At 40.8% G+C, this 25,467-nt stretch overlaps 1 protein-coding gene and 1 long non-coding RNA gene across 2 annotated transcripts; one reads left to right on the plus strand and one right to left on the minus strand.

The window, feature by feature from the left end:
- Positions 1-814: 814 nt before the first annotated feature.
- On the minus strand, positions 815-17,906 carry RBP3 (retinol binding protein 3). The gene is made up of 4 exons (XM_074907372.1): positions 14,745-17,906; positions 7,344-7,534; positions 4,414-4,556; positions 815-2,576 (listed from the first exon to the last, which is right to left on the minus strand). The coding sequence occupies exons 1-4, from the start codon at positions 17,790-17,792 to the stop codon at positions 2,248-2,250; spliced, it is 3,711 nt and encodes a 1,236-aa protein (XP_074763473.1). The 5' UTR covers positions 17,793-17,906; the 3' UTR covers positions 815-2,247.
- Positions 17,907-18,350: 444 nt separating this feature from the next.
- Positions 18,351-23,289, plus strand: LOC141960970 (uncharacterized). The gene is made up of 3 exons (XR_012633718.1): positions 18,351-18,404; positions 22,586-22,649; positions 23,099-23,289. It is a non-coding gene; the product is annotated as an uncharacterized LOC141960970 (long non-coding RNA).
- Positions 23,290-25,467: the final 2,178 nt, after the last annotated feature.

The following is a 25,467-nucleotide window of genomic DNA, read 5'->3' on the forward strand; positions in this document are numbered from 1 at the left end:
AAGTGTTTGGTACCTCTAAACAGTACAATCTCACTAGGTTCAGTGCCACTTTTCTCAGTGAGTCCTGCAGACTCTGCCTTCACATGTATTTCCTTTTTGTCAGTTCTGAATTTACCTCCTTTCAACTTCACCGTATTAAAGTGAGATAGGATATAGTTCATCTATCCAGCTTGTTACCTCTCTACTCTGAGATAAGAAAGACAGCCTTTTCAGTGTCTTCAAACAAGATGTTTCCTGTGATCCTACCTTGAGCAAAAAGTACAATCTAACACAATTTACACTACACCGTGTCCAGGTTCTAAGCTCATTGAGATGGGTATAAATATGATGTAGCACTTTGTGAAGACAGGAAAAAATAGTTTTTTAACACATTGGCCTTTGTTAAGCCTGATAGTTTCAATGCCAATTAGCCAGTAGATGACCTATGAAATAGTTAATAATATTTTGTTAACTAATAAAACTTGTCAAAGTTTCACATTAATTTTCCAGTGAAATTGATCACTTCAGTGAACTAACAGCACTATCGATTTCAAATGGACTCACCAGCAAATACATCTTCATTGTTTGTTTTCCCAACTGGATTCCAATTTCTAGACTTATTTATTATTTGTAAGTACTTACCATATTACTACAGGAAGAAATTATTTGCTCTTTGTGCCCCTATGGTATAGTTTTTTGTCCTTGAATGGATGGCTAAATGTTGGGTTTAACAGCTACTGTTGTTTGTACATGATAACACAACTGATTGTGTTTAGGAAAACAAAGCAGTATATCTGGATCATTTAGATATTAAAGAGGCTTAAAAGACATTAGAAGAAATGCATTATTGTTGTTTACTCATTCATTGACTACTCCAGTGTTTTCCATATTAAGAAACTTTAATATTTTTCATACACGTATCACTTTACACAAAATTCTGTATGAGTTTTAATTAATTTAAATATCTTCCACAACACTGATAAGTTCAACAACTAGCTAGTGAATAAAAATCAGAACGCAAAAATGACTCAAAAGAGTCCAGGTTAGCAATTATACTGAGTGTAGTTGGTAAGACAAACAAGTAGTAAAAAAGATGGAAAGTCTATTTGGTTGTTAAAATTATTTTCCTGTAAATACCGAAAGAGATTCTCTGCAGTCAGATGTTTAAACACAATTCATTAAAAAAATGGCAGTAACGTACAAATGAGCAAGTGAACAGCAAATGCGTAACTACTTCAGACTCTAACTGCCTAGATTTCCTAACTTAATTACCTTACAGCTGGCATTTTGTAGAGATGAGAAAATCTGAGATCTAGATTAGAGTTGTTAAATGTATTTCTAAATAATTACAAAGACAGGTGGTTAGAAAAGAACTGTGTGAAAGACAAGGAGGGTTGTGCATTGATTAAGCTCCTGTTAATAACTGTTAGTTGCCCTGGAATACACCATTACTTAATACTATAAATAGCTTGTCGGCAGGGTGCAAAGGATATTTCTCTGCTCTCTTCTCGTCTTTGGGGCAGGGCACACAGCATTCTGTTTTTAGCCTTAAGTAAAAACATATGATTCTTTTCCCTGGGTCTGTTGATCTGAGCACTGGGTGAAAGAGTCAATGTACTGCCTTTCTCCTGCTCATTCCCCACTCCTCTGCCAGATACTAGGGAGGGAAGCAGGCACGTACCTAAGAAATACCAGGAGTCTGGGCAACCCTGACAGACTGAGATGGTTATTTTTGATACATCTAAATGATGAAATAGAGAAGACTTAATTTAGCTCTTGTAGTTTGGGAAGCACGCTCTCAACAACTTTTAATTCTTCTTTAAGATGTATAACTAGAAATGTACACAATTTCGAAAGACACAGAGGTGCTTTTTCTATCTTTGCATAAATGCTTTGAGGTGGTTCACGTGCCTTCAATACTGACAGCTGGGATTTTCTAAGTGGCCAGAGGAAATCTGTGATTTGGAGCTAAAATCTTAAAAAGGAGACACTACAACAACTAACATTCACATTTGACCACAGGAGAGGAATCCAGAAACCCTATTATCCAAATTATCCAAATATCTCAAACATGCCCAGAAAGAGCTGGGTTCCATAGAATGGGGGTAAAAAAGTCAGTATGTTGAAGAGGGAGACACTTTGAGCTATGTACAGGGAACAAATAACTGATCATAGAGACTGAAATGAAGTTCCCACTCCTGTCTAGGGTTTACATTTGGGGAAGTATAATTCTTTCCCTAAGATCTAGGGGCATATTCCCCAACTGGGCTATCTAGAGCTGTGCAGGTGAGCGCTGAGCATCTCCTTTGCTTTGATGAGTGCTGTTTCAGCTGGTGTTTCTATGTGAGGAGGCACTCCTTTCCCTTCCCAAGAAGTGCTCTCTGCAGAGGTGACTGATCTGGAGGTAGGGATGATGATGTAGAAGTTGGTATCATCTACTTGATATGTCTGTGGGGAATGGCAGCCACCACTGGTTTGTTCCCCAATGATGAGAGCTCTGCCCAGTCTCTTCATTATGTATACAAACTCTTCAGCAGCCCCAGCTGTCATAGCACTGGTGAGGATTATTAGCCCCTTCTGAGAGCCATACCTCTCCCCTGCCGGACAGGATGAAAAGCATCAGAAATGCATCCATTTTCAGAGATTTATTTGCATAACAAAGCAAGAGAAGCCAAGATACAACACACTTCATTTCCTACCTGCAATTAACAACCAAAGAAGTTTGGAAATTTACTTTTTACCTATGATGGTATTAAAGCATTTTTTATACTAGCCCAGCAGCTAAAAAAGACTGTCACTCTATGTGGTGCTCTTGTGCCATTGGTTTCTGGTTATGAGCTCCAGCAGCTGGGAGGCCAGCTCATGGTTACTGCTGTTGGCTCTTCTGTTGCTTTGACTTTTACAGGAGCTTTAGATCTCATCAGAGGAGTGGTACAGGCAGGTGAAGAAAGTGACATTTTCCACTGCTCCCGCAGGAATACTCAAAGCTCAGCCAGCATCATCTTCAGTTTCACTCTCATCCCTGCTCTAGCAACATGTCTATCATAGAGCTTGGCCTGCAATTTATGCAGGCGGCATTTTATGAAATTATAATTATAGTGGTTACTCACAGGTTTTTTATAGTCTACAAATGAAAGCTGTTACATGGCCTTTGTCCCAAACCCTTCAGCAAATACCCCTTTATTATTAGGTTCTGGGCCAAGTTATCTCATTTTCTTACATAAACCAGCTGACAGGAGTAGGAGGTTTTTTGCACCTTTTTTTCAATATATCTGAACATGTTACATACTTTTTGAGAGGTTAGTTCCTTTGAAGAAGTGGCCAGTGCATCATAACTGTGACCTGATAACCTGAAAATTAACTGCTCTAAAAATGTCATTCTTTAAGTAAGTTACAGTATGACATATCATTCTCATATCAAAATGTAAGAGAGGAGCCAATAGCATGGTAATTAATTTTCACACCATCTTTGCTCTTCTCATTTCGCTATAGATGTAGTATCCATTAGAAGACCCTTTTCACAGTAGATATATATAATACAGGACCAGATCCAGCTCCTTTGAAGTTAATATGAGTCTGCCTGTTCTCTTTGATAGGAACTGGAATGTGTCCATAGTAATCATATCCCTTAGCACAGCCCACCTCTGACTGCCTGGGAAAATAGATGGACCCTGAAGCCTGTGACAAAGTTGAACCATTTCAGCATGCTCCAAACCAATAATTGCAGATACCGTTTTGACACTTTTTTGGTACTGTCTTAGCTTTAAAGGGAAAAAGAATTAAAACCAATATTTAAGGCTTCTTAGGACTCTAACTGCACTTTATGAGCGCTGAAGAGCTCCGTGTCTGCATGTTGCAGCATCCTTTCAACTTCCATGGACAGCAGGGGGGAAAGGGGTGTGTGTGTGATACATTGCCAAATGCTCCAAACTCACTCAGATGTGCAAAATATACTGGTTTTCTTTCTCTCTTACATTCTCTGGACAAACTGGGCTATTGTGAGTGTTTTCATCTACTGAAATAGTGGATTACACAGGTAGGAAGTGAGTAGCTACATATAAAACTATGTGTGAGTATTGGAAGAGATATTCCTAGAGGTCTATGCAGCACAGGATTTGTTTTTAATTTTGGCAACTTTTAAAAGCAACAAGTCACAACTGCTGTACAAAGTATTCAACTAAACCTCCGGGGACCAGTACACAAGCATCTGTGCCTAAAATATCTCATTCCTAGGAGCAATAAACTTATTTATAGATGGCATTGAAGGACATGGCTGAAATGCACATTTTTGGTTTTGCATTCTCTGAACAGCTTGAGCTAATTGTGGCAGGTGCTTTCACCAAATTAGTTACGGTGTCTAATGGGTCACTTTAAAATACACAGGGAGGGACATCTGAAATTAAAAGCTACTCTAAAAAGAAATTGTCATTTTACCTTTGAGCTGTGGCTGGGTCCGTATTTCCTTTACTGAATCACTGGGTCTGTCATAAACTTTGTCCAAGAGAATTTTCTGTCCTTCATCAAAGAAGTATGAGCACAGGATTGCTATGGAAGTGGTGGAGCCTCCAATATTGTACCTTTTCAAAAATTAAAAATATTAAGGAAACCATTGAAAATTTGTGGCAGACAGTAAATCTCCCTTCCAAGTATTGTTCCTTAACATCCGTACTGAAAGGGTTTATGGCTACATTTTGATAATTTACATTAATTCTTCCCTATCAGCATTTGCATATTTATCAGAGAAACAAAATCCTGTGTAAGTGTCTTGGATTGTTATTGCCCACAAATGACTTCAAAAGCAAACATAAAACTGAATGGTCTACACTTTTCTTGATTCAACCTGGAAAAAATTCAGAAAATAAGAAAAGACTCTTAAAATGCAGAGAAACATCAGATTCTTGTTATTCTTCTATTCGGAATAACCCATGCTATTACTGACATAGCATGAGTAAATACCTAAACCCTAATATATAAACGTAGATCCCAATTTAAGCAACTTATGTTTGTAGGACTGTCATGTTCTTATTTTTTGCTGCACACAATGAGAACACTTGGAGTTTGGCACCTTATAAGATGAGACCATTTCTTTTTGTGCCTAAAGATTGCATTAGCCATTTCATTTAGGACTGTCATGTTTGAAAACTTGGGTTGTAGTTTAATTTCATACCAGTCTCTGAAGATTAAATTCACTGAAGAGCCTAAGTATCATGAGAAAACCCCTGCTATGAATACACACAATGGAATACCGAATTATATTTTGTCTCTCACTTTTCACTAACACTAGAGCATGCACAGCATTGGAAATGTTTGTACTTCGCTCATTAGTAGTAGATAAATACAGTGCTTTCCTGTAGGTGATATTAGGAATGCCTGGCACAGACATTCTAGCGAAAACCTGCTAGAAAATTAGTTTTGTTCAGTCCAGTCCATAACTAAGGTTTTTTCACCTCCAGAAAAGGATTAGACAATCCAGGAGGCCTCTGTCCCAAAGACTGAAGCTACCTCTCTATTCTGCAGAATTTGGGAGCTGTATGCTGGATTCACACTGTGACCAGCTAGAACTGAAATAAGCCTCTTCAGATGTGTCCTGGGTAGTGCTGTGCTGCCAGGAGATCCTGTTGCTGCTGCACAGCCCAGGAGGCAGCCAGGAGGCTGCCATCATGGATGAAGTATGTGGTAAACAAGCAGCTAGAGCAGTGCTAGAGAGCTCTTCCTGGGACTCTTGCAGGCAGTGAAACTCCAGAAACTTTAGTCAGTAATAATAACTGAGAAGTTGCTAGAGTTTTAGGTTAACTTTTGGAGGCAAGTACTTCATTACAAACTTCTTGTGTGACATTAGGGAAGTTGTTTATCTCTTCTCAATGCTGTGAATGTTAAAAACATGAAGTTCATGAATGGCACATAAGGCGAGAGACATTATGCATTATGGTTAATCCCATACAAAATTGAAATTATCAAAATACAAAGTTCATGAGTAGCCCAGTAGTTCCAGGGAGGGAAACCTGTAAGGTGAAAAACATTGATTATGGTTAATCACAAGCAAAATTGAAATTATCAGTGTTGCTTAAAATCGTAAGATTGGTTTAGGGAGAATTTAAAAATGAAAAAATGTTTGGGGTTCCCTTTTATATGCCTTCAGACACTGGGTCTTTTGTGTGCACTCAAAGGGCTGGAAATACATTAAATATAAAAACACCAGAGCAACCCAAGAAAAGAACTATAATCAGACCATTTGGTACCTGAGACATGTTTCCACCTTTGCTGTTTTATTGCCCCCGGACCTGATACAAGTTTTAGCTTGGGAGAAAACTGGGGCAAGAAAGAGGAAAGTCCCAGTCCCATCTCAAGTCTATTGAAGATAGTGGTGCCTTTGCTGAATTTTAATTCAGTCATGGGTGTGTTTTGCTAGTTGTTGTTCTGCCTCCTCTGTGCTCACACAGTGAGATCTCTCTCTCTGCTCTCTCTCATTGTTGTGCTCATCTTTTCCTGCACATGCTGCAAATCCCAGAAGAATGTTAAGAAGATTACCAAATACTGAGAGCCCCATGATGGCAGCAGACATAAGTGGTTCTAGCGTTAAAAATGAGTTCTTACAAAAGCCTTCTTTTTTTTAGTTGATATTCATATTGTTCTGGTCTCACAAACATTAGCTCTGGACCAAACTAAGGGAAGGACTTACCTAAATATTGTATGGGAAATGCATATTTGTGATATTCATCTGCTTTGATAGCTGGCAACAAATGGATGCCATCTTCTGGCTAATAAGATTTGCAGCATTGTTGACACACTGGAGTGTTCAACAGTATCCTAAGTTGAGAGCAGGCATATGATGCTGTAGCTTGCTGCAGCAGTGTCTAGGAGTACTACAGTACCTTTAAGCCACCTTTGTGCTTAAGGCTCATTCTGTACACGATAATTTAATACTGCAGATATGGCAAACCAGATGTTGTAATACAGCCTTGTGCATGGTCTGTTTTTTTGACTGTTCAATCACTTGACCACTGCCTGCAGTAAAAGATTTAATTAAGCCATATATATATATATATGTATATAATGAATACAAGGCAGATGCGGAGTTAGATTAGAAAGAAATCAGAGAAAACAGATGTGACATCCAGGATTGCATTCTTCAATATATTCCCTAAATATGCCTATTTAGTTGTAAACATCTCAAGTGATGGTACAATTTATCTTGAGATATACTCCCAGACTGTTATTGTTTTCCTTGGCTGTTTTCCTTTTCTCATTTAATTCCAGCAATGTTAGCCTGTAAACAGGACAGTAAGCCATGTAAAGCTAATTCACTGTTACAAATAAAATGCTGTTTTGAAAGAGCTTTGGTTATTTGCCATTCAAAGGTTTACCTCATGTCTATGATTAATGCATCTGTGTGAGCAATTTTCCTCCAAACATGCTCTACCAGTAGGTCGGACACCTGGGTTAGAAGTTCAGAGTCTCCAAACATATCGAATCTCAGATAGCCGATGTTGTTTTCAAATACATTTGTGTGGAATGAAAATTTAATCAGATCTTCAAATACTTCTGGGGAAGGGATCTGAAAGAGTTTGGAAAAACAAAACAAATCATTTGCTGGCACTGATAGCTTGGCACAAGATTTAAAAAGAATTATGTGGATCAAGTTTAGTCCAGGTGGGACATATATGAGGAATGTGACCAAGTTTGAAGAACATAATGAATGATATTAAGATTTTTGCATATTAAACACAGGTTAGCATTGGCTGATGAGCTGTTTTCCCAGTATAGGGTGCCCAGAATATGGATCAGGCATCTATTTGTCAGGGCTCAGTTTATTTTTCAAAAATAAAGGAATTTCCTTGGTCCAAAGAGCCTGCAAAGGCTATAAGAACCATTCCCCAGCCTGCAGCACAGGCCACTGTCCCAGGCCTACCACCCAAGCCCACTTGTTTCCTTTTACAGTTCTTTCTAAAGAAGGTACTTGAGACTTTTATAATCTCTTGATTGGCCTCAGCTGACAAACAGCTGCTAGCTACAGGTGGGGATGGCCCCAGCCCCTCTTAATAAGCCAGTCCCTGTGACAGTAAGGAATCTGATGTGTTGGGCATGTGCTAGGATACTCAAGAGATTGATGTGTTAAATCTCTTATATGGTGGCCGTGTGCCTGCAGTCTCACGTGTTAGGCTGTGATTAATTTCATTTTGTTTAGCTTATGTTATTAAACAGCAGACATTTTTAAATAGCAATGTGTAGGCATCTAATAAAGTTATCCTAGCAACCCCTACATGCATTGAGACATAGCCTGATCTTATTGCCAAACTTCTGGTTTGCTTACATGTGTCTGAAAATGAAAGACTCGCCTTCAATTTAAGGCCATAAGGCTTTGGGATATATAGGACTTATGTGACCTTCAACAATTTAGCCTTTTCTCCTCAGGACTGCTGTATGCCAAAAAGGCAAAAATTTCAAACGTTAACTTAAAAGCCCAGTTGGCAAGTAGATGTTGATCTGATGGTAAGAGCAAACTCCACTGAGTCCTTTTCTGTACCTTCCTTCTCATTGTACCTTGTGAAAATAACCATTGTATCTGGACTGATATGCAGTCCAGATAACATTGTATCTGGACTGCATGTAAGTCCAGCACTACTGAGTTTGTCACTTCCAATCAACTTCCCAATGACAGCAATGCTGCTTGATCTGCCCACTGTACTTTGATTAACAAATCACAGTTTTGAAGAATATATCCAGCATGAATTTCATTGTTCTGACAGAGCTTATATAGTTCAGAGGTACTGGTGTCCCTAGGAGAAAAAAGTCATCACTCATTGGTAACATCCCCAAATAAAATTAATGTGTTACTCTCAGTCACTAATGATATTTTAACTAAATGCACAGATTTCTTAGCTTTGTCTCCAACAATAATTGCTAGATGCATACCCATAAGTATGTTGATTAAGAACAACCCCTCTGTCTGTCTGGTAAATAATTTTTTTCCACTTGTTCTTTTACTGTGCTGCATCACGTGTTTGTACACTGAGGACTGCAGTACTTGCTAGCAGTGTTGCTAACTCTTGGATTTCAAGGTGAGCAGATTTATTTTAAAGCCTTAGGTCTCATAGGATAAAATGAATATTCAAGGATCTCAAAGAAACTCTTCTTCATCTTCATGGCTGCAGGAAAAGGTATGAAAATATATCTATTCTAAAGGCTCTAATACCAGAAGTCAAATGAAAAGCACTCGGAATGTAATTTTGGTGTGCTGGGGAAAGCCTCCTAATTTTTAAGCAAAAGAGGGGAGGAGGCTGATAGTGACAGTAGAGAGTAAAAACTACAGGTTCATGACACTGGCACATGGGCCATGTGCTGCTGGTACTTAAGGGGTAAGACTAGCTTCAGAGAGCAACAGCACACTTTCCTTTGGAAGGCAGGGCTCTGTCTGCAGGCCAAGAACAAGCTGGGAACAGGATGCAGCTGAAAGTAAGATCCTGCTGCTCATTCAGGCAATGTTTACATACAAATGACTTGATGTTAAATATAAACCCTCAGGTGCCTTAGTAAGAACACTATAAGCAATGTGGCTCAACTAACGGACCTCTAAGCTAACACCACTTAGGCCAAGGAAGAATTGTTTTTTGTTAACTATATAGAGTCTTCAGCCCTATTCTGCAGTCCCCTTCTGCAAGTGACTAGCCTAACTGGAACAAGTGATGTGACACAAAATGGGACCTAGAACACTGCCCTACAACTCATGCATGGAGTTTCATCCCTAATTCTGCTACTGACACATACCCCAATCATGGGCAAACTACTTTTCCAACTGTGCCACTCTTCCCTCTTTTCTTCTTTTTCACCTCTCCCCTAAGTTGCTTTGTCTATTTAGATGAAAACTATATTTTCATAGCTAATTCTGTGTTGACCATTGCAATGTGACTCTGATTTCCATTAAGGTTGCTTGTGCTGTCAACTGCCAGCTGTTAAAATACTACAAGCCAACACCCCTGTGCCATTGCAAATCCTGAGATTGGTTTAAGAACCACGAGATTTTGAATGCTGGGCAGTGGGGTTGCGCCTTTCTTTCTTAGAATAACATTTGGGTTCCTTGTGTACCCTCACAGTCTGGAATGGAACCGTTCATCCTAGTAGGTCCCCCAGCTCAAGGACAGAGCAGGATCAGCTATATCCCTTACAGATGATTCTCACTTGCTCTTAAAAACACCCATATCACTGGGTCATTTCCAGGCAATCCAGCCTAGTACGTCACTAGCCTTACTATTACAAAGATGTTTTTAACATCTAGTGTAAACAGTCTAAGTTCACTACTTTCTACAGTTTAAGTGCATTACTTCTTGGCCTATTTACCATGGACAAGGGAACAGATTATTCTCTTCATATTTGAAACAGCCTCATATATCTGAAGACTGTTTTCATGTCTCCTCTCAGTTTTCTTCTCTCTGGAATAAACAACTCAAACCTTTTAAACTTTTTAGACATGACTCTTATTCAGTCTTCTCTTTACTACTGTCCCTTTTTTCTGCTGTCTCCGCATTTGAGCCACATCTTTCCAGAAAAGCATTGCCCAATACTGCACATAGGATACACTAGATGAATTTTCTTTATAGAGCTGAATGTGGCAGAAGAGTTCACATGTCTTACTGATTATATTCCTCATTATCCATTCCAGTTTGATCATTATTATTTTTTACTGCAACTTGACTGTACTGACTTGCATTCAGATTATGAACTCTGAAAAACCCACATAATTTTTTACAGTGCTCCCCCTAAACAAGCTGTTTTCCTCCCAGAGTTGTGCAGTCAATTACTATCACCCTAGAAACTGTGTAAGAACCCTGCATGTGTTCTCATTTAACCTCATCCTGCTTTTCACAGATCATTTCTCCAGTTTTTCCAGAACTGTAGCTTTGAATTCTAATCCTGCCCTCCATTGCACCAAGACAGCCAGGATGGGGGGTTTACCACAAGCAAAAGCTGAAACCCTCTGGGACAGTGCTCTGGAAAGGATTAAAAGAGGTTATTTAAGGCTCTCAATCCCCATTGAGGGAGTGCAGGGCAGAGTGAGAAGCTGTACTTTCACCCCACAAGGGTGGCACTGCACAGCAGTGTGTAAGCCTGCTCTGACAATACACAGTTTGTAATACTCATTGCAAGCCAGTGAGCAGTTATTTTCTAGTCAATGCCCTGGAAGATTACATTTGAAAGAAAAATCTGAAAACACGATTCATGGCTAAGTTTTGATTTTCATCCAAAACCCATTTAAAATCCTTAAAACTAATGGCCAAATCTACTGTAGCATTAATAACAATGGAAAAAATTAGCACAAAGAAATCTCTTTGGTGGGATTGTAATTGCAGATGTCGCTGCATTGAGCTTGAGTATCAGGATCAGAAGATGAAAGGTATTAGAACCAGAACAGGAGTGATTAATAAAGTGTCATATTCTTTTCTGCGCCAAATACAAGAAGCAAACATGAACTGCAAAAGGTGATGAGTCAATGAGAGTTAAACATGGGACATTTTTTTGGCTTGCATGAACCTGTATAGATCCACTGAGTTTACTGTGATTATATTGATATAAATCAGCATCATATGGGCCCACAACAATTTCTTTCCACCTGCTAGGAATAGATGTAGGAATTTGATTATCTATCTTGACACTTTGAGGCTGAACATTTTGATTTCACTCATTAATGAAGGGACATGAGCAAACTGTACTCCTTTCTGGTGAAATATCTGTAACTGTTGCCTCCTTCAGCATGTATAATACTCTGCTATGGATACATATTGATTATCTGGGAAATTTCTTTAAATTAAGGAATAATTTCTCTTTATAAAGGATTCCTTTTTGTCTTTGATCATCATTTTCAGGTGCTTATCTAAAACATTAATACAAAAATTCTCTTAGGCATGAAGACTGCATTAAAAGTATTTGGGCATTATCAAGGGGCCAAAAAAGTCACTCAGTGAGACTCTTCTCACTTAAAATTAACATAACACATTTGCCAAAATCAGGCAGTAGTTCTTCCATAGGTAGTCTACAATACTCAGATATTCATGAGCACAAGTGTTTCAGTATGAATGGAAGGTATGACTGGAGGCAGAGAGGCAAACAGAAGAATAAGAAGTAGGGCTTATTGAACTGCACATCAGCAAGTTTATAGAGCTCTGACTTATAAGCAAAACGCTGTTTTCTGAATCACAAATAATATATACAACATTTGCCGCTGGGAAGTCTGACTTTGGAAAGTGGCATTTATGCAGCAGACAACTCCAGCTAGCATTGACCTTGCTGCTGTCATAGAGGAGACATATTCACTACCCTGCATTATGCTTCAGCAGCTATTCTAGTGTAGCAGATGCAAAGGTCTACACGCATTTCACTTGTCTGTCTCCTATGTCCCATCCCATCCTTCCTGCAGTTATTCATCATCACTTTCATTTAATTGTGTTGGATCTGCTTCACTGTCAAGGTCATTATCAAGAAAATTCTACTGTCAAGGGAAAGGGTGGCTTGGAAGTAGGTAGTATGAGAGAAAAATTAGCTTTTAGGTTTTTGAGGAATAAATGTGATACAGATTAAAAGAGCTACCATTTCCATGTATAGGACTGTCCAAAAAATTTAATGATTTATAAATGCAATTAATGCCATCATGTAAGCTTCACTGTAATCTGAAGGCATTTGCTCTCTGGGGTGTTGGTATGGGGCATTCCTGAAATGTTCTACCCAAAGTAACCCTCTTGACCCTGCAAAAGCAAGGCAGGAATTAAGGTACTCCTGCTCCCCAGTGCTTTGTGAAATAGGTGAATTTTCTTTTACCTCTATCACAAGGAAAAGCCTTTACTTCAATGACTTCAGTGTCTTCGTTCATTCATCCTCTTTCACCTTAAAATGTCTTAACCACTGCTCTCTTGTCTCTCTGCCTCCCAATTTCCTTAAGCACTATAAGGGAATGCATACACCTTTGGAAACTATTTTAGCTTCGTAAGAAACCTGTGCTTCTCCACTGTTATTTATACATTATTTCCCCTTGAAGAAATCTCACATTTTTATCCACACTGTCCTGATTTTCATCCACACTGATGTGATTTCATTCTTATGTATGTATGTCTGACCTCTTCCCATCACTTTGCTTGACAAAGAACTGAGATAAACAGAAGCATTAATTACTATAATGGCATTTCCTCACTAGCTCTATCAGGATCAGGATTTCATGTCATGAGACAAATAAGATATTTGTCCTTTACATCTTGTTCTCAACATTCAAGGTCTGAATAAAGTAAGGTTTGAACAAGTAAAAATAGCCAACAATATCTATTAACAGCCTTCAGTGAAAACAGTGATTAATTTGCAAGATGGGTCCACTTTATAGAATGGGAAGAAATTATGATGTATCACTACTGATAAGTTGCTAATAACATAGCAGGGAGCTCTGTCAAAAACATCTTTAGAGTGAAGTTTTCCACACCCAACAAATGTAGGAGGGAAAGTAAGTGATGGAATAGAAAAATCCTTTAATTAATTATTTTCATTTAAGCTTAGAGGCAAGAATGGGGACAGAATCTCTTGGTTAAAAAACTTGATAAAAATGCACTCCCCTGGCAATGCTTATACTCTGTCCTTGACCTTAGTGTTGGAGATAATACCACAAAGGTCATGCTCGCTTTAAATCATGCATGCCAAAAACTTCAGAGGGTGGAAGCCCATAGATTTCCTCCCCCAGGAAACATTTAATAGTTATCTGACACTTGGTATACTCTGGTTCATTGCAAAGGCAAATACATTCTCTTCAAAAAGTAATTTTATGAGTCCCTGGAGAAAAGACGTCTCTGATAGCCATGCTAGAGCAGTAGCCAGAAAGGAGCTAACTCCATTCAAGAAAGGGATCAGGTTATCCTAACCCTTCCTTTAATTTGAAGATGGAATTTTAACAAGTGCTCCTGGGAGCTCTCTCCAGCACAACAATGAACAAGAAAGATTGCCAAGGCAGACTAGTGTATAAATACCCAGGCTCCGAACAAAGCATAGACTGTTATGCAAACCACATAGCAAGGACAAAAGTAGATTATTAAAAATCAATTTCTCCCTGGGGTCACCTAAATTCCACCCAGATACTTCTTCCAAAGTATTTCTAGGTCACTGGGAGACTGTTTGATGCTGAGCATGAGACACAATCAGAACAACTTTCTGCTGTCACTACCAAAAGAGTTACTTGTTATTCTGGTGTAATAGAAGTCAGGTACAGCAATTTTATATAGAAGAATCCATTAAAGGGTATGTGGCTGCATGTTTTGTGGGTATATGCATTTACTCTGGTCCAACAAAATTTTTCTTAAATTACAAACTCATTTTGTAACCAGTGGGTTTCTGCATTCATTTATTACAGCTTGAAAAGCCATAGCACTGAAAGAGAGGGGATCATAGAGACAACGAGATATCTTCCTTCTAACTGTGACAACGAGGTATCTTCCTTCTAACTGTGAAGCCCTGCATATTTGCTTGGGGCAGATAGCAACTGGCAGAGATTCACAACCTGAAGGTTGTTCCCAAAACGCCTGCATCCAGAACTACCATCTACTACTACAAGCTACTACCCTGACTTGCCTTACTGTCAGAGAGAGCTCAACCTCCAAAACCCCACTCAGGCATTGGCTTCTCCTCTGGGTACAGGCAAATCCTGGTGGGCTTATGATATGGCATAGAAACAAGGTAAGATATCTGACTCAGTGCTCCCATTCTAGCTGGCATCAGTATAGCTGGGTACAAGAGAGCAGTACCTGTTTTGGCATGATCCCTGGAATGCTGTCCTTGGCATGTTCAGGGATGTAGAGTAATTTCAGGTGCTCATCATCAGAAAGAGCTTTCAAGTTGGCAGTCACCATCCTGGCCAGCTCCTCTTCTGTATTAATCCTTTTATAACTGTCTTTGTTGATGTTCTTGGTGAGGTTGGATGCTATAACAGCCCCAATGTCCACAAAGGCATAATTATTTGCCACAAGCTTGCCTACAGTTTGCAGTGTCTGTGGCACCTGGGCACGCAGGTTGGCAATGTGCTGAGCTACAGCCATGGCTTCACTGGCCTGGATGGTGATGTGTGGCTCCACCCCAGACACACTCCATACTTTGCCAGTGACTGGGCTGAGCACTACTTGGCTGGGGATGGAGGCATATAGGGAACTGTTACCAACACGATAAATGCCCACTGAGAGGGAACCACCGACGGTGGGCTCACCAATAACTGTGGCCCGGTGTAGATCCTTCATAGAGCGAGTGAAAGCTTCAGCTGCTGAGCCACTCATATGGCTTGTTAAGATGTAGATGTCCTTGAGGGAGCCATATCTCTTGCCAGTGACTTGGGGGAAAGTCCACACCTCTGTGCTGCGGGAGGTACTACGATCAAAGACAGTATAGAGGTGCTGACGAGGCTCAGGCTCAAAGAAGTAGGAACAAAGTATTGGGATAGCAGTAGAGTAGCCACCTGTGTTGTACCTCATGTCAATAATCATGGCATCTGTGTCCACCAACTTGTTCCATACCATCTGCACCAGCTGGGGCCCAATGGCCTTCACTGTTTCTGCCTCAGCCATCATATCAAAGCGAAGGTAGCCCAGGTTGCCTGGAAATACCTCAGTTTTGAAGAGTGCCTCAATGATGTAGCTCAGCTCCTCAGGGCTGGGAATCATGTTTGGAAGCTGTTCTTCTGGTGTTGGTTCCACATGGCTGTGGAAGACATGAAGCCGATGGTCCCCTGAGGCCTCCTGCAAGTCACTGGTAAGCTGGGAAGCCAATGTCTCAAAGTCTACAGCTGATCGGTAACCTCCTTGGGCCTGTTTGGTGCTGAGCATAGCGTTGGCCTTACCAGCCACTTCTGGGATGGCATAGTGAGCCTCTAGGAGTTGCCCAGTACCCTCCAAAAGTACTCCCATGTTCTTGTGGAAAGCTATCACCTCTTCAGCCTTCTCCAGTGCATCCTCAGCCAACACTATGGCATCAGGCACAACTCCTCCACCCATCCAGCTTTCCCCATGGTTGTCAATGAAGGTGATAACAGGAACTGTGACAGTTAGGCCACAGGTTATTCCCTGCTTAGGCTGCAGCAGAGGGAATGTACGGGTGTGTGAGAGGCTTCCTGCTGTGATCTCACCAATCAGTGTGGCACGGCCCAGGGACTGCATGAGGTAAGCAAACTCCTCAGCAGCTGTAGCAGTGTGGTGGCTAGTGAGCAGGTAGATTCCACGCTGAGCCCCATAGGGCTGGCCCAGCAGTTCTGCCTGGCTGTTGTACTCCTGTGTGTGGTTGGTACGTCTGTCATAGGTTGTGAAGAGATGGACAGGCCCAGCAGCAGGATCTTGGAAATAGGAGAGGAGCACAGGCACAGCAGAGGAGGAAGGGCCCCCAGGGTTGTAACGTAGGTCCATGATCAAGTTCTCTGTATTTTGGAGGGGCTCCCACACTTTGTGGACAATGTAAGGTCCCAGCTTAGCAAGCACAGAGGCATCTGCAAACTCATCAAAGCGCATGTAGCCAACATTGCCTGGCAACACTGACATCTTGAAAACAGTATCCACCAAGGCGTGCAGCAGTTGCTCATTGTCAGGTAAGTCAGCTTCCACAGCAATTGGCTTCTCAGCAGGGGGGGCAGCAGCTTCATCTGGCATCATGACTCGGACCAACAGGCGGGGGTCTTCAGATAAGGTCTGCATCTCAGTGTTGAGCTTAGTGGCCAGGTCCTCTGCTGACTGCACAGAAGAGAAGTCAGAGGTGACGAGGTGCCGCAGCAGTGCTGGCACCCTCTCCACTAAGCTGTAATAGTCTTTTAATATGTTTGTGAGTTGACTTATGGTGCCAGGCACTGCTCTGCGCACTGCCAAGATGTCCAGGGATTTCTGCAAGGCTTGCTCTGCCTCAGTAGCCACACATGGCATCACCCCACTCACCTCCCAGCTCTGCCCACCTCCACTCAAGGGGCTCACAGATCGTGACACGGGAACTGTCATATAGAAATTGGAGGGGCCTATACGCAGCTTCTGGATGTCCAGTGAGCCCCCAGCTGTCTTCTCCCCAACAGTGATAGCCCTGTTCATGTGCTTGAGGATGTAAGCCACATCTTCAGCCACTCCTGTGGTCTGGTGGCTGATCAAAACAATTACATCCTTGTCTTTGCTGTACCTTTCTCCCAGCACCTTTGGCAGTGTCCATATCTCTGTGGTGATGTTGGAGGACCGATTGTATACAGTCTCAACATGCAGCTTCTTGTCATCTTCATGCAAGTATGAGATGATGAAGGGGAGGCCAGAAATCTGTCCCCCAGTGCTGTGACGAAGATCTATCACCAGGGCAGATGTCTCTATTAGCGTCTTCCACACCTTGTCCACCAGAAAAGCTCCAACTTTCTCCACAAATTCCTGTCCTATGATATAATCAATCCTCAGGTAGCCAACATTGCCCTCCAGCTTGTCATACATGACCACATGCTCAATAAGACTCAGAAGTTGTTCATTAGTGGGGGAAGGCTCAGCTTCTTGTTTGGGAGCTGCATGCAGTGATGGTTCATAGGAAATCACCAGTCTTGGGTCATTCAGAGCACCCTGCACTCCAGCTGTCAAAACACTGGCCAGCATTTTTGGATCAGAGATGTCCAGGATCTCCCCGCTCTTGATTGCTTGTTCAATGGCTTCTTGCATTCCCACTAGGTTTTCAGGATAGCAGTAGTTATCCAGAAGGACTTTAGCCATGTCCAGCACTAGGGTTGGCTGAAAGATTTCCTCAGCAGGTATGCTACACATGATCAGTGCTGAAAACAGGAAGAAATGTGTCCTGATCATTTTTACTTTGTATGGAATAGAAAAGAAGGAAAGAAATCAGAAGCTCTTATTGATCAAGATGAATGTAGCTCTCCAATGGCTCTCTGTGAATCACACTGAAATCCCTGCATTGAATCCAGGTGCACTGAACAGATAAAAATATTTTATCTGCTATAAACCTTTAATCTCATTAAAATGGAGTGCATCATCCGAAGTGCACCAATAGATGAAATTCAGCTCCTTAGTACTTCACAGACCTCTTATGAAACAGTAATAAACTTCAATCACCAAGGAAGATCTTTCTGGCAGTTGTTTCTAAAAGGTAATACATTGCCTGTTATAAACTGGCCCTGGCTTATCCTAACAGTGGATTGCTTATATGCAAATCTTTGATTTTAACCACCATTGCAACAGCAGTAATCCAGTCTTTCAGCATTATTTATGAAAAGCTTATACCCGAAGATTCTTCAGTGACTTAGTTGTATCAACATTTAATATTTTTTCAAAAGTTGTTGACAATACATTGTCTTTGGTGTTTTTCAGTCTGAGCTGCAAAGGACTGTTCTTACATTCTATGACTAAGGGCTCCAAACAAGGAACTCCAGACATTTAGAACAGCTCATAAAATCCAAGGTAATGACAGCCTGTTAATTTCTGTGCTGAGAATTGCCAGCATTTTAAACAGGACTTTGAAATACATTTGCCTCAGCATAATACAGCTAAATCTGAGGTGACTTTAATCTTCATAATTTGCACTCAATTAGGATTTACTTGTAATACCATTGAGTAACATATGGTCATGTCTGATGACAGCTCCCAGCCAATAGACTTTGGGCTCACCATACCAAAATAGAACATGGGGGGTTGTTTTCTTCTGCTCACAATGTATTTGAGACCCTATTGTATTAAGAGTTTGAAAGAGGATCAGAATATGTGGGATGCAGCTGCAGGCTGTACCCATGTGAGTTGTCAACATTCAGAGCTCCAGTATGACATACCAAAGACATGCAAGAACAGATTCTTGGCTTTAAGTCTGAAATGAGTTGCTACCCCAGTCATTCTACTTGCTGGAGTGAGCTGCAAGAATAGACTAGGGACTGTGGGAAGAGCACGTTTTTGTATTGCTTTCAAAACGTCACTTGTTGCTATGTATGAATACATGTGTAGGGAAGAGTCTAAAGATGGTCTACCCTGTCTGGATGCACTCTGTTGGTGCCATGTGTGAGTGCCATGAGTGAAGCTTGCCACTCACATGAGCAAAGTTTAGTGCAGCCCTCTTTCTGGGTCATTCAGATGTAGGAGTTTTGTGGTTTCTTCCTTTAACATGTCCATATAGGAACAGCTTCATCTATATATGCAGGGGCTATTTCATCCCATGGTTGATTTGCATCTATGTGTTTGTAAATGTACAGATGTAAATCCATCAGAGGGAACGATTAAATTGTTCTAAGAGCCCACTCAAGAAAGGACTGCTCTACGACAAAAGCTGTAAAACTTGATGTTATAATGACAGGTGTCTTCGGCCACAAGGCTGTGCTGTCATCTGTAAAAAACCCTAGTTCAAAAAACATTGCCACTTACCTTGTCAAAGGAGAGGCCTAGGATATAGTTGAAACTGTTACTGCTAATATATAAATAAGTAATTATGCTCCAAGTGTGTAACAGCACCACTCTGTGTGCCTCACTGGTAGAGAAGCAGTGAGATTCAGATCTGTTGTATCTTTTTAATTTTGGGGGGGCAGTGCTATATTGTGACAATGTGTGACATCTATCACAGACCTAACTCCAGGGCATTATCACCAGTTTGAATTGCTCTTCTTGCTTTGTTCCTCCAAAGAATAATGCAGCACTTTAGGGCAAAGGTAGCTGGAAAAAACTCTCCAGCATAACCACACTTTGTCCAGAAACAGACTTTTGAAATATAGGGTTTATTGTCAGAGCTGCATTAATTGCTCATGTGGCCAATACAGTGGACAGGACCCTGGGCAAATAGATCTCTACCACTTTTCTAAACCATGGCTTTTCTGTCTGTCTAGCTTGGAAAGTTTTGGGGGCAAAGGATCTCTTTTGCTATATTAATGTCAATCACATACTCTACCTTTACTTTGAACCTCTGATAGTGTCTCTAAATGCTGTTACCACAGGAATAATTGCACACACTGTACTGTACATTAAGACAATCAGTTCAATAGTCAAGAAATTGTACTTCCTAAATCCCCAACTTAATTCTTAAGCACCATGTGCTCTGTGCACTAAGGCAGGGGATGTCTGAAATAAAAACATTGTGAGTTGTGATTGTGTAATTAATGCATATGACCAAGAGGGGGATGACACATAGATAATCTTAATTCCGACATTTCTCACTTTGGAGTGCTTAACATTTTAATGCTGCTTGCAGTTTCTGTGTCTTCCAACACCTTTCAAATAACTTGAAAGGGAAGATACAGACTAAACAATTTTGTTATGATGGAAACAAAGCATAGCAATAAAGAAAACATATGTATGATCTAAAACAATGAATTAAAAATGTGTAAACATGGAAGGGTTAGATAATTCGCCTGCTGGGCTAGGGGGTGGGGTTCAATGGGTCCCTTTTTTTGTTTCTTATTTCTTTCTTTCTTTCACTCATGCTGGGTGCTGGAGGAGGGCATGCCCAGGAGCCAGGGAGCAGGGTTACAAAATGGATCCATTGTGACAGGAACTGGGAAAAAAAGTACAATAATCCATGTCCCTAAGAATATGTCAAGATGCATCTCTATTTCTGTCTGTCTGTACAGTAGCTTTAAGCATGCAACTTTCTATCCAGAAAAAAGAATGACATTGCATATTTATGGAGTATGCATAGTACTTTCTGGTTTAATCTAGTACATAGTATATAATGGACACACATATTTATATGAAACTATTTACTAAGTATGGCATAATTGTGGAAACAAGGTTAAATTATTTACCATATGCATTAGAGAAATTAATATTTTCTGGATTTCTTGAAATTCAAAATTCAAATTCACAGCAAATCTCAGAAAAATTTATTTTTTTAGAAGGGCCTTCTTTTTCACTGTATTCTTCTCTGCCACTTTCTGCTTTTAGAATAGAAATGAATATAATTTGAAATGACAAAGCATTACTCAAATTACCTCAGTTTCAACTTGTTATGCAAAGAGTGGTATAGGGTGTTACAAATATTATATACAAGGTGTTAACAGCCACCTCATCTTACTCTGAATGTAACAGACATAGATAAATTGCCATGAAGATCATACTCAGAAAGGAGACAGTAATGGAACATTTTTAATCAGGGTATGTGCCAGATAATTACCTTCCATATCTAAATGAGTTCTACATATCCACTGCTAAACTCAGTATATGATTTTTTTCCCCCTAGCATTTAAGGATGTATTTCCACAGATTCTCAATATTCTTCCCCAGTGAGGGCTTATCGAGAGGTTAAAAAATCATTAAATGGTCCTTTCTTGCCTGTGATTGTTGTAAAATCATGATAACAGAAGAAGAAACTTTCTCTGTTTTTCTAACATTTAGTATGCATTGTATCATGTTCTAAAGATTTTCATATCAGAAGGGCTGGAAACTGTAGCTGAGGCTTTTATGAAGCTAGGGATTTAAGAAACATATACACGATTGTGATTAGTTTTACCCAATAGAGGACAAGATATGGCAACACTCCACAGCTCAATTTATTCCTCAAGTTCAGACACATATTCTTCCCCATGCACTTTATTGCTAGTACACAGAAATAAAACTAGCTTCACAATGTTAATGTGAAATAATTGCTTTTCCCCACATGCACAACTTAAAAAGCTAGGACAGTGGAAAAAAGTATTTTTCCACACTGGATCTGCTCAGTGATCTATTTCTCTTGCCTTGAATTCACTATGACATGTATCACTCACTGCTACCTTGGTAATTATTTATTGATGGTGTTAGAAGATAAGAATCCTTCCTTTGTGTGGTGTGGATTCTTCAGGCTTTGAAAAATGACTATTTACTGACGCATTTCCTGATACATACAGCTTAAAATTTTATCAAACATGTTTAATGCAAGTCTGTTCATTGAACTCTGAGTACCTAGATTCAAATTGTAGCTGTACCATCAATTCTAATTTCTCATATAACCCAAGCCAAATTTCCTACTTTGATTTACGTTTGAGCTGAACTCTATAGCTCAGGCCTAGCTTTAGATTTTATAACTCATAAAACTTTATGATCCTTTAAAATCTGTCCACAAGTATTTCATTTTCTGACTTCCTGTGGGTATGAACTTCCCACATACTCTGAGAAGAGGTATTTTCTTTTATCTGTCCCAGACTAGTCTGCATGCATAGTCTGCATCACTCAGATTACATGCTAAAAATCTTCCAGAAGAGTGAGATTAAATGTTTTGCTCTCTATATTTCGCTTTATATATTTTGCTCCAATACTCCCTGTTTCTCATTTGCAGCTGATCTCACCATTCCCTCATCAGGCCTATACAGACTATTTGGTCACTGTTAAAATGCAGTAGCAGGAGGCTCATCTGAAGGTGGCAGCAAGGGCAGTTTTTTCACTGGCAGAAATGCCAACAGGATAAAGGTGAAATTTGGAAATAAGCTACTTTTGGTTTTAGTAGAGCCTTCTAATACAGCCATATTTTAAATTATATGCATGAATTAAAAGTAATGTAAAGATGATATTTGGCTTCTAAACACCAAGAGGCAGGGTTTATTAGCTCAAGCACAGGACTATGCTAATGAAATATTTAATGTTTCCAGGACTTTGGTAAGTATTTCTAGACAAACTTTCACTGCCTTTTATAGATGTACAAGTCTGGGTCAATGCTACTTCATGGCTGTCTGCAACGGGCATGACTGGATTGCATAGGTATGGTCTAAGACTGTCTTCTCTGTTCTGTTATTCTACTGTTTGGTACAAAGAAAACCTTGTTCCCGAGTAAGCTTCCTAGGCCCCTTAGTAATACAAATAATGAATACTATCACCCTTATATTCCTTTATAATTCCCATGCCAAAAGAAGTATTGTTAGGTTTCTGTCCCTAAGTTTTTTAGTTCTTATGTTGTACAAACATGTATTGATTAAAATTAAAGCTGTTGGAAGTTCTTTTACATTTTTTTTTTTAGTATTGAAAGTTTTGCATTTTATGAGAATGGAAATAGCATTTCAAGTGAGTTCTTTAATGATTACATTTGTAACAAGAAAAACTTAAATTCAGAATGTGTTGGATTTTTATTTACTTGTTAACCCTTCCCTTCCCTTCCCTTCCCTTCCCTTCCCTTCCCTTCCCTTCCCTTCCCTTCCCTTCCCTTTTTACAGTGACCAAGAAAGAGAAAAGGAAAATAAAGAATGAGAAGATAAAAATAAAGAATCTTCACTGAAAGATTGGGGGAGGGTAGAAAATATATGTTCGCATTTAGAAATCTCTCTAACTTCAGTGAGGAGGTGGAGAGTCATCACAGCTCACAGAGCACAGTTGTGATAAACCCACATTAACCAACTCTGCTGAACAGATGAACTGCCATAGTCTAGGTAAGCAGAAGATTCAGGAGGGCCCCAGGAAAATGTATTGCAGCTGTCTAACCTGAATTAATTCAGGAACATAGTTTTAAATTTTGGCAAGTAATTTTTCAACAAAAAGGGGAAATTGATGTGCATTCCTTGGAGAATTGGTATACTATGCTTTGCATTATATTGTCTGTATCCTCTACATCTTACATTTCTGGTAGATTTACATGTTGGTTCAGCATGGTGCACCAAACAGAGCTAATAAATAGTGAATATTAGATACTGCATCAGGAGCCCTTCTAGCCTAAGGTCATTATTTGAAACAGTAAGAACTCTAGTCAGCTACAGTAGCCCTTGTTTAGTGGCCAGGCACTGTGAACGGGGGCCACCAAACCCATCTGATTCCTATGAACTGTGCTACTGAGGGCCTGACACCTCTGACGACTAGTCAAACACATCCTGGTGCTGTTGTCTGCCATGATGACGTAGTATAGAAGTGCCCAGCATATCCTGGCAGACCAGCTGTTGGCATCTTAAGCTATCTAGTTTGTTGTAAAGAACTAGGTTTGTCCCTCGTTTCTGGATCAGAAGTTTTGGTTGCTGGCCCAGTACCAAGGTCCAGGCTGCCAGGACATTGCTTGCTCAGTTCTTCTGGTGTGCTAGGCCAGCGTGAAGGCCTCGGTGAGGGCTAATGTCGAGTCTGCTGGGCTCCAGCCAAACTATACGCCTCAGTGAGGGGACTGACTCTGGGTGTCTCATTTTCCAGGGCTACAGTGAAGCCATTCTCCTGTGAGGCAGTTAGCTGAATTATGAGTGACAGTCTAGCAGAAGCTTTAAGGGAGAGAAGAAAGGAAACAAGAGCAGCTCTGGAGCAGTTTGGAGGTATGACAGGTTCCTGAGGGAGCCTAGATGCAGCAGCCAGTGCAGACGTGGCAGTGGGGCAGCTCGGAGAGTGCAAAAAATGTTGTGGGCAGCCCAGAGGGAGATGGCAGGAGGCACCTTTAAGCTGAGAGATTTTAAGGTATCATATGAGGGAGAGTAAGAAAATGTGTGAAGACAGCGGGGGAGTAACGAACAGAGCTGGCGCAGAAGCACCACGCAGCCTGAAGATGGCGCTGAGGCAGCACGGAGGCCCCTCGCAGCCCCGATATGGTGCGGCGGGGGCAGCCAGCACTCCCCTCAGCCCGGCGGTGTTACCGAGGGAGCATGGAGGCAGGGCTTAGAGAAAGCACTGAAGACTGAAGAGAAGCCGAAGGTTGCTCTGAGGCGGTTTGTAGGCCTCAGTCAGACCCGGGATCGCATGCATGGAGGACGTCTGCACCTCAGGCACCTGCAGATAGATCCTCCAGTCTTGCAGATGGACAGGCAGAGCTCTTGGAGCCCCTCGCTCTCTGGAGACTGGGAGGGGGGATCTGTCCTGTTTTTGTGCTAAACACACAACAAATGGTACGTTGGGGAGTTAACACGGGGAGAAGGGAGACAGTGGTTAATAATCAGATGCAGTGTGCTTTTGGCTGTTCAGAGCAGCCCGAAGGGATGTGGAGCTGTTGTTATGCTGTTTGAGGATAAGGTCTTGCCTCACAGATATTGTTCATTTACTACTTGTTGGCTTTGCCAGCTTGTTCTGTGTTCCCATCTATACCCTTCAGCTCTTCTTTGCAGTAACAAACTTCCATTCAGTGCTGCCTATGAGGAGCTACAGCAAGGTACTGATACCTCCTGGAGCTCACAGCGTATGCCTGTGTGGGCCTACATGGTGCATGGCCATGTGCATTACCTGTGTGACAATGGCCAGGCTCTGAGGACGCTGGAGAGAAGAATCAGCAGTGGTCTGGGAGTAGTGTTAATTGTGTTAGAGCCCACTTGTCTCCGATATGATAAGCCTCCTTGAGAGGCAGTCCAAACCATATTATTCTGAATATCAGGAACTGGCAATTATAGCTTAACATTTCTCTGTTATCATGATCTTTCCAGTATAAAGGTGCCTGAGCAGATACAAGACAAACACCTCCAGATTCCCATGAGGCCATTGCCTCTTCACCTGTGGAAAAGAGTGAAAATTGAAATATTTTTGACTTTTAGTGATTGCTTGTGCTGCATTCTTAAGTGTTAAGTTGCATCAGCTGTTCTTTTGTGTTGGGACATGGCACAGAGGAGTAGTTGAGATCAGAGGACATTGA

Source organism: Athene noctua, chromosome 5 (assembly GCF_965140245.1).
Source record: "Athene noctua chromosome 5, bAthNoc1.hap1.1, whole genome shotgun sequence".
Taxonomy (NCBI): Eukaryota; Metazoa; Chordata; class Aves; order Strigiformes; family Strigidae; genus Athene; species Athene noctua.

Coding starts and splice junctions, on each gene's coding strand:
- RBP3 (XM_074907372.1), bottom strand. CDS start 17,792: ATGATCAGGACACATTTCTTCCTGTTTTCAGCACTGATCATGTGTAGC. Junction 4,557..7,343: donor GCATTAATCATAGACATGAG/GTAAACCTTTGA, acceptor ATTTTTGAAAAG/GTACAATATTGGAGGCTCCA. Junction 2,577..4,413: donor GACCCAGCCACAGCTCAAAG/GTAAAATGACAA, acceptor CCTGTCCGGCAG/GGGAGAGGTATGGCTCTCAG.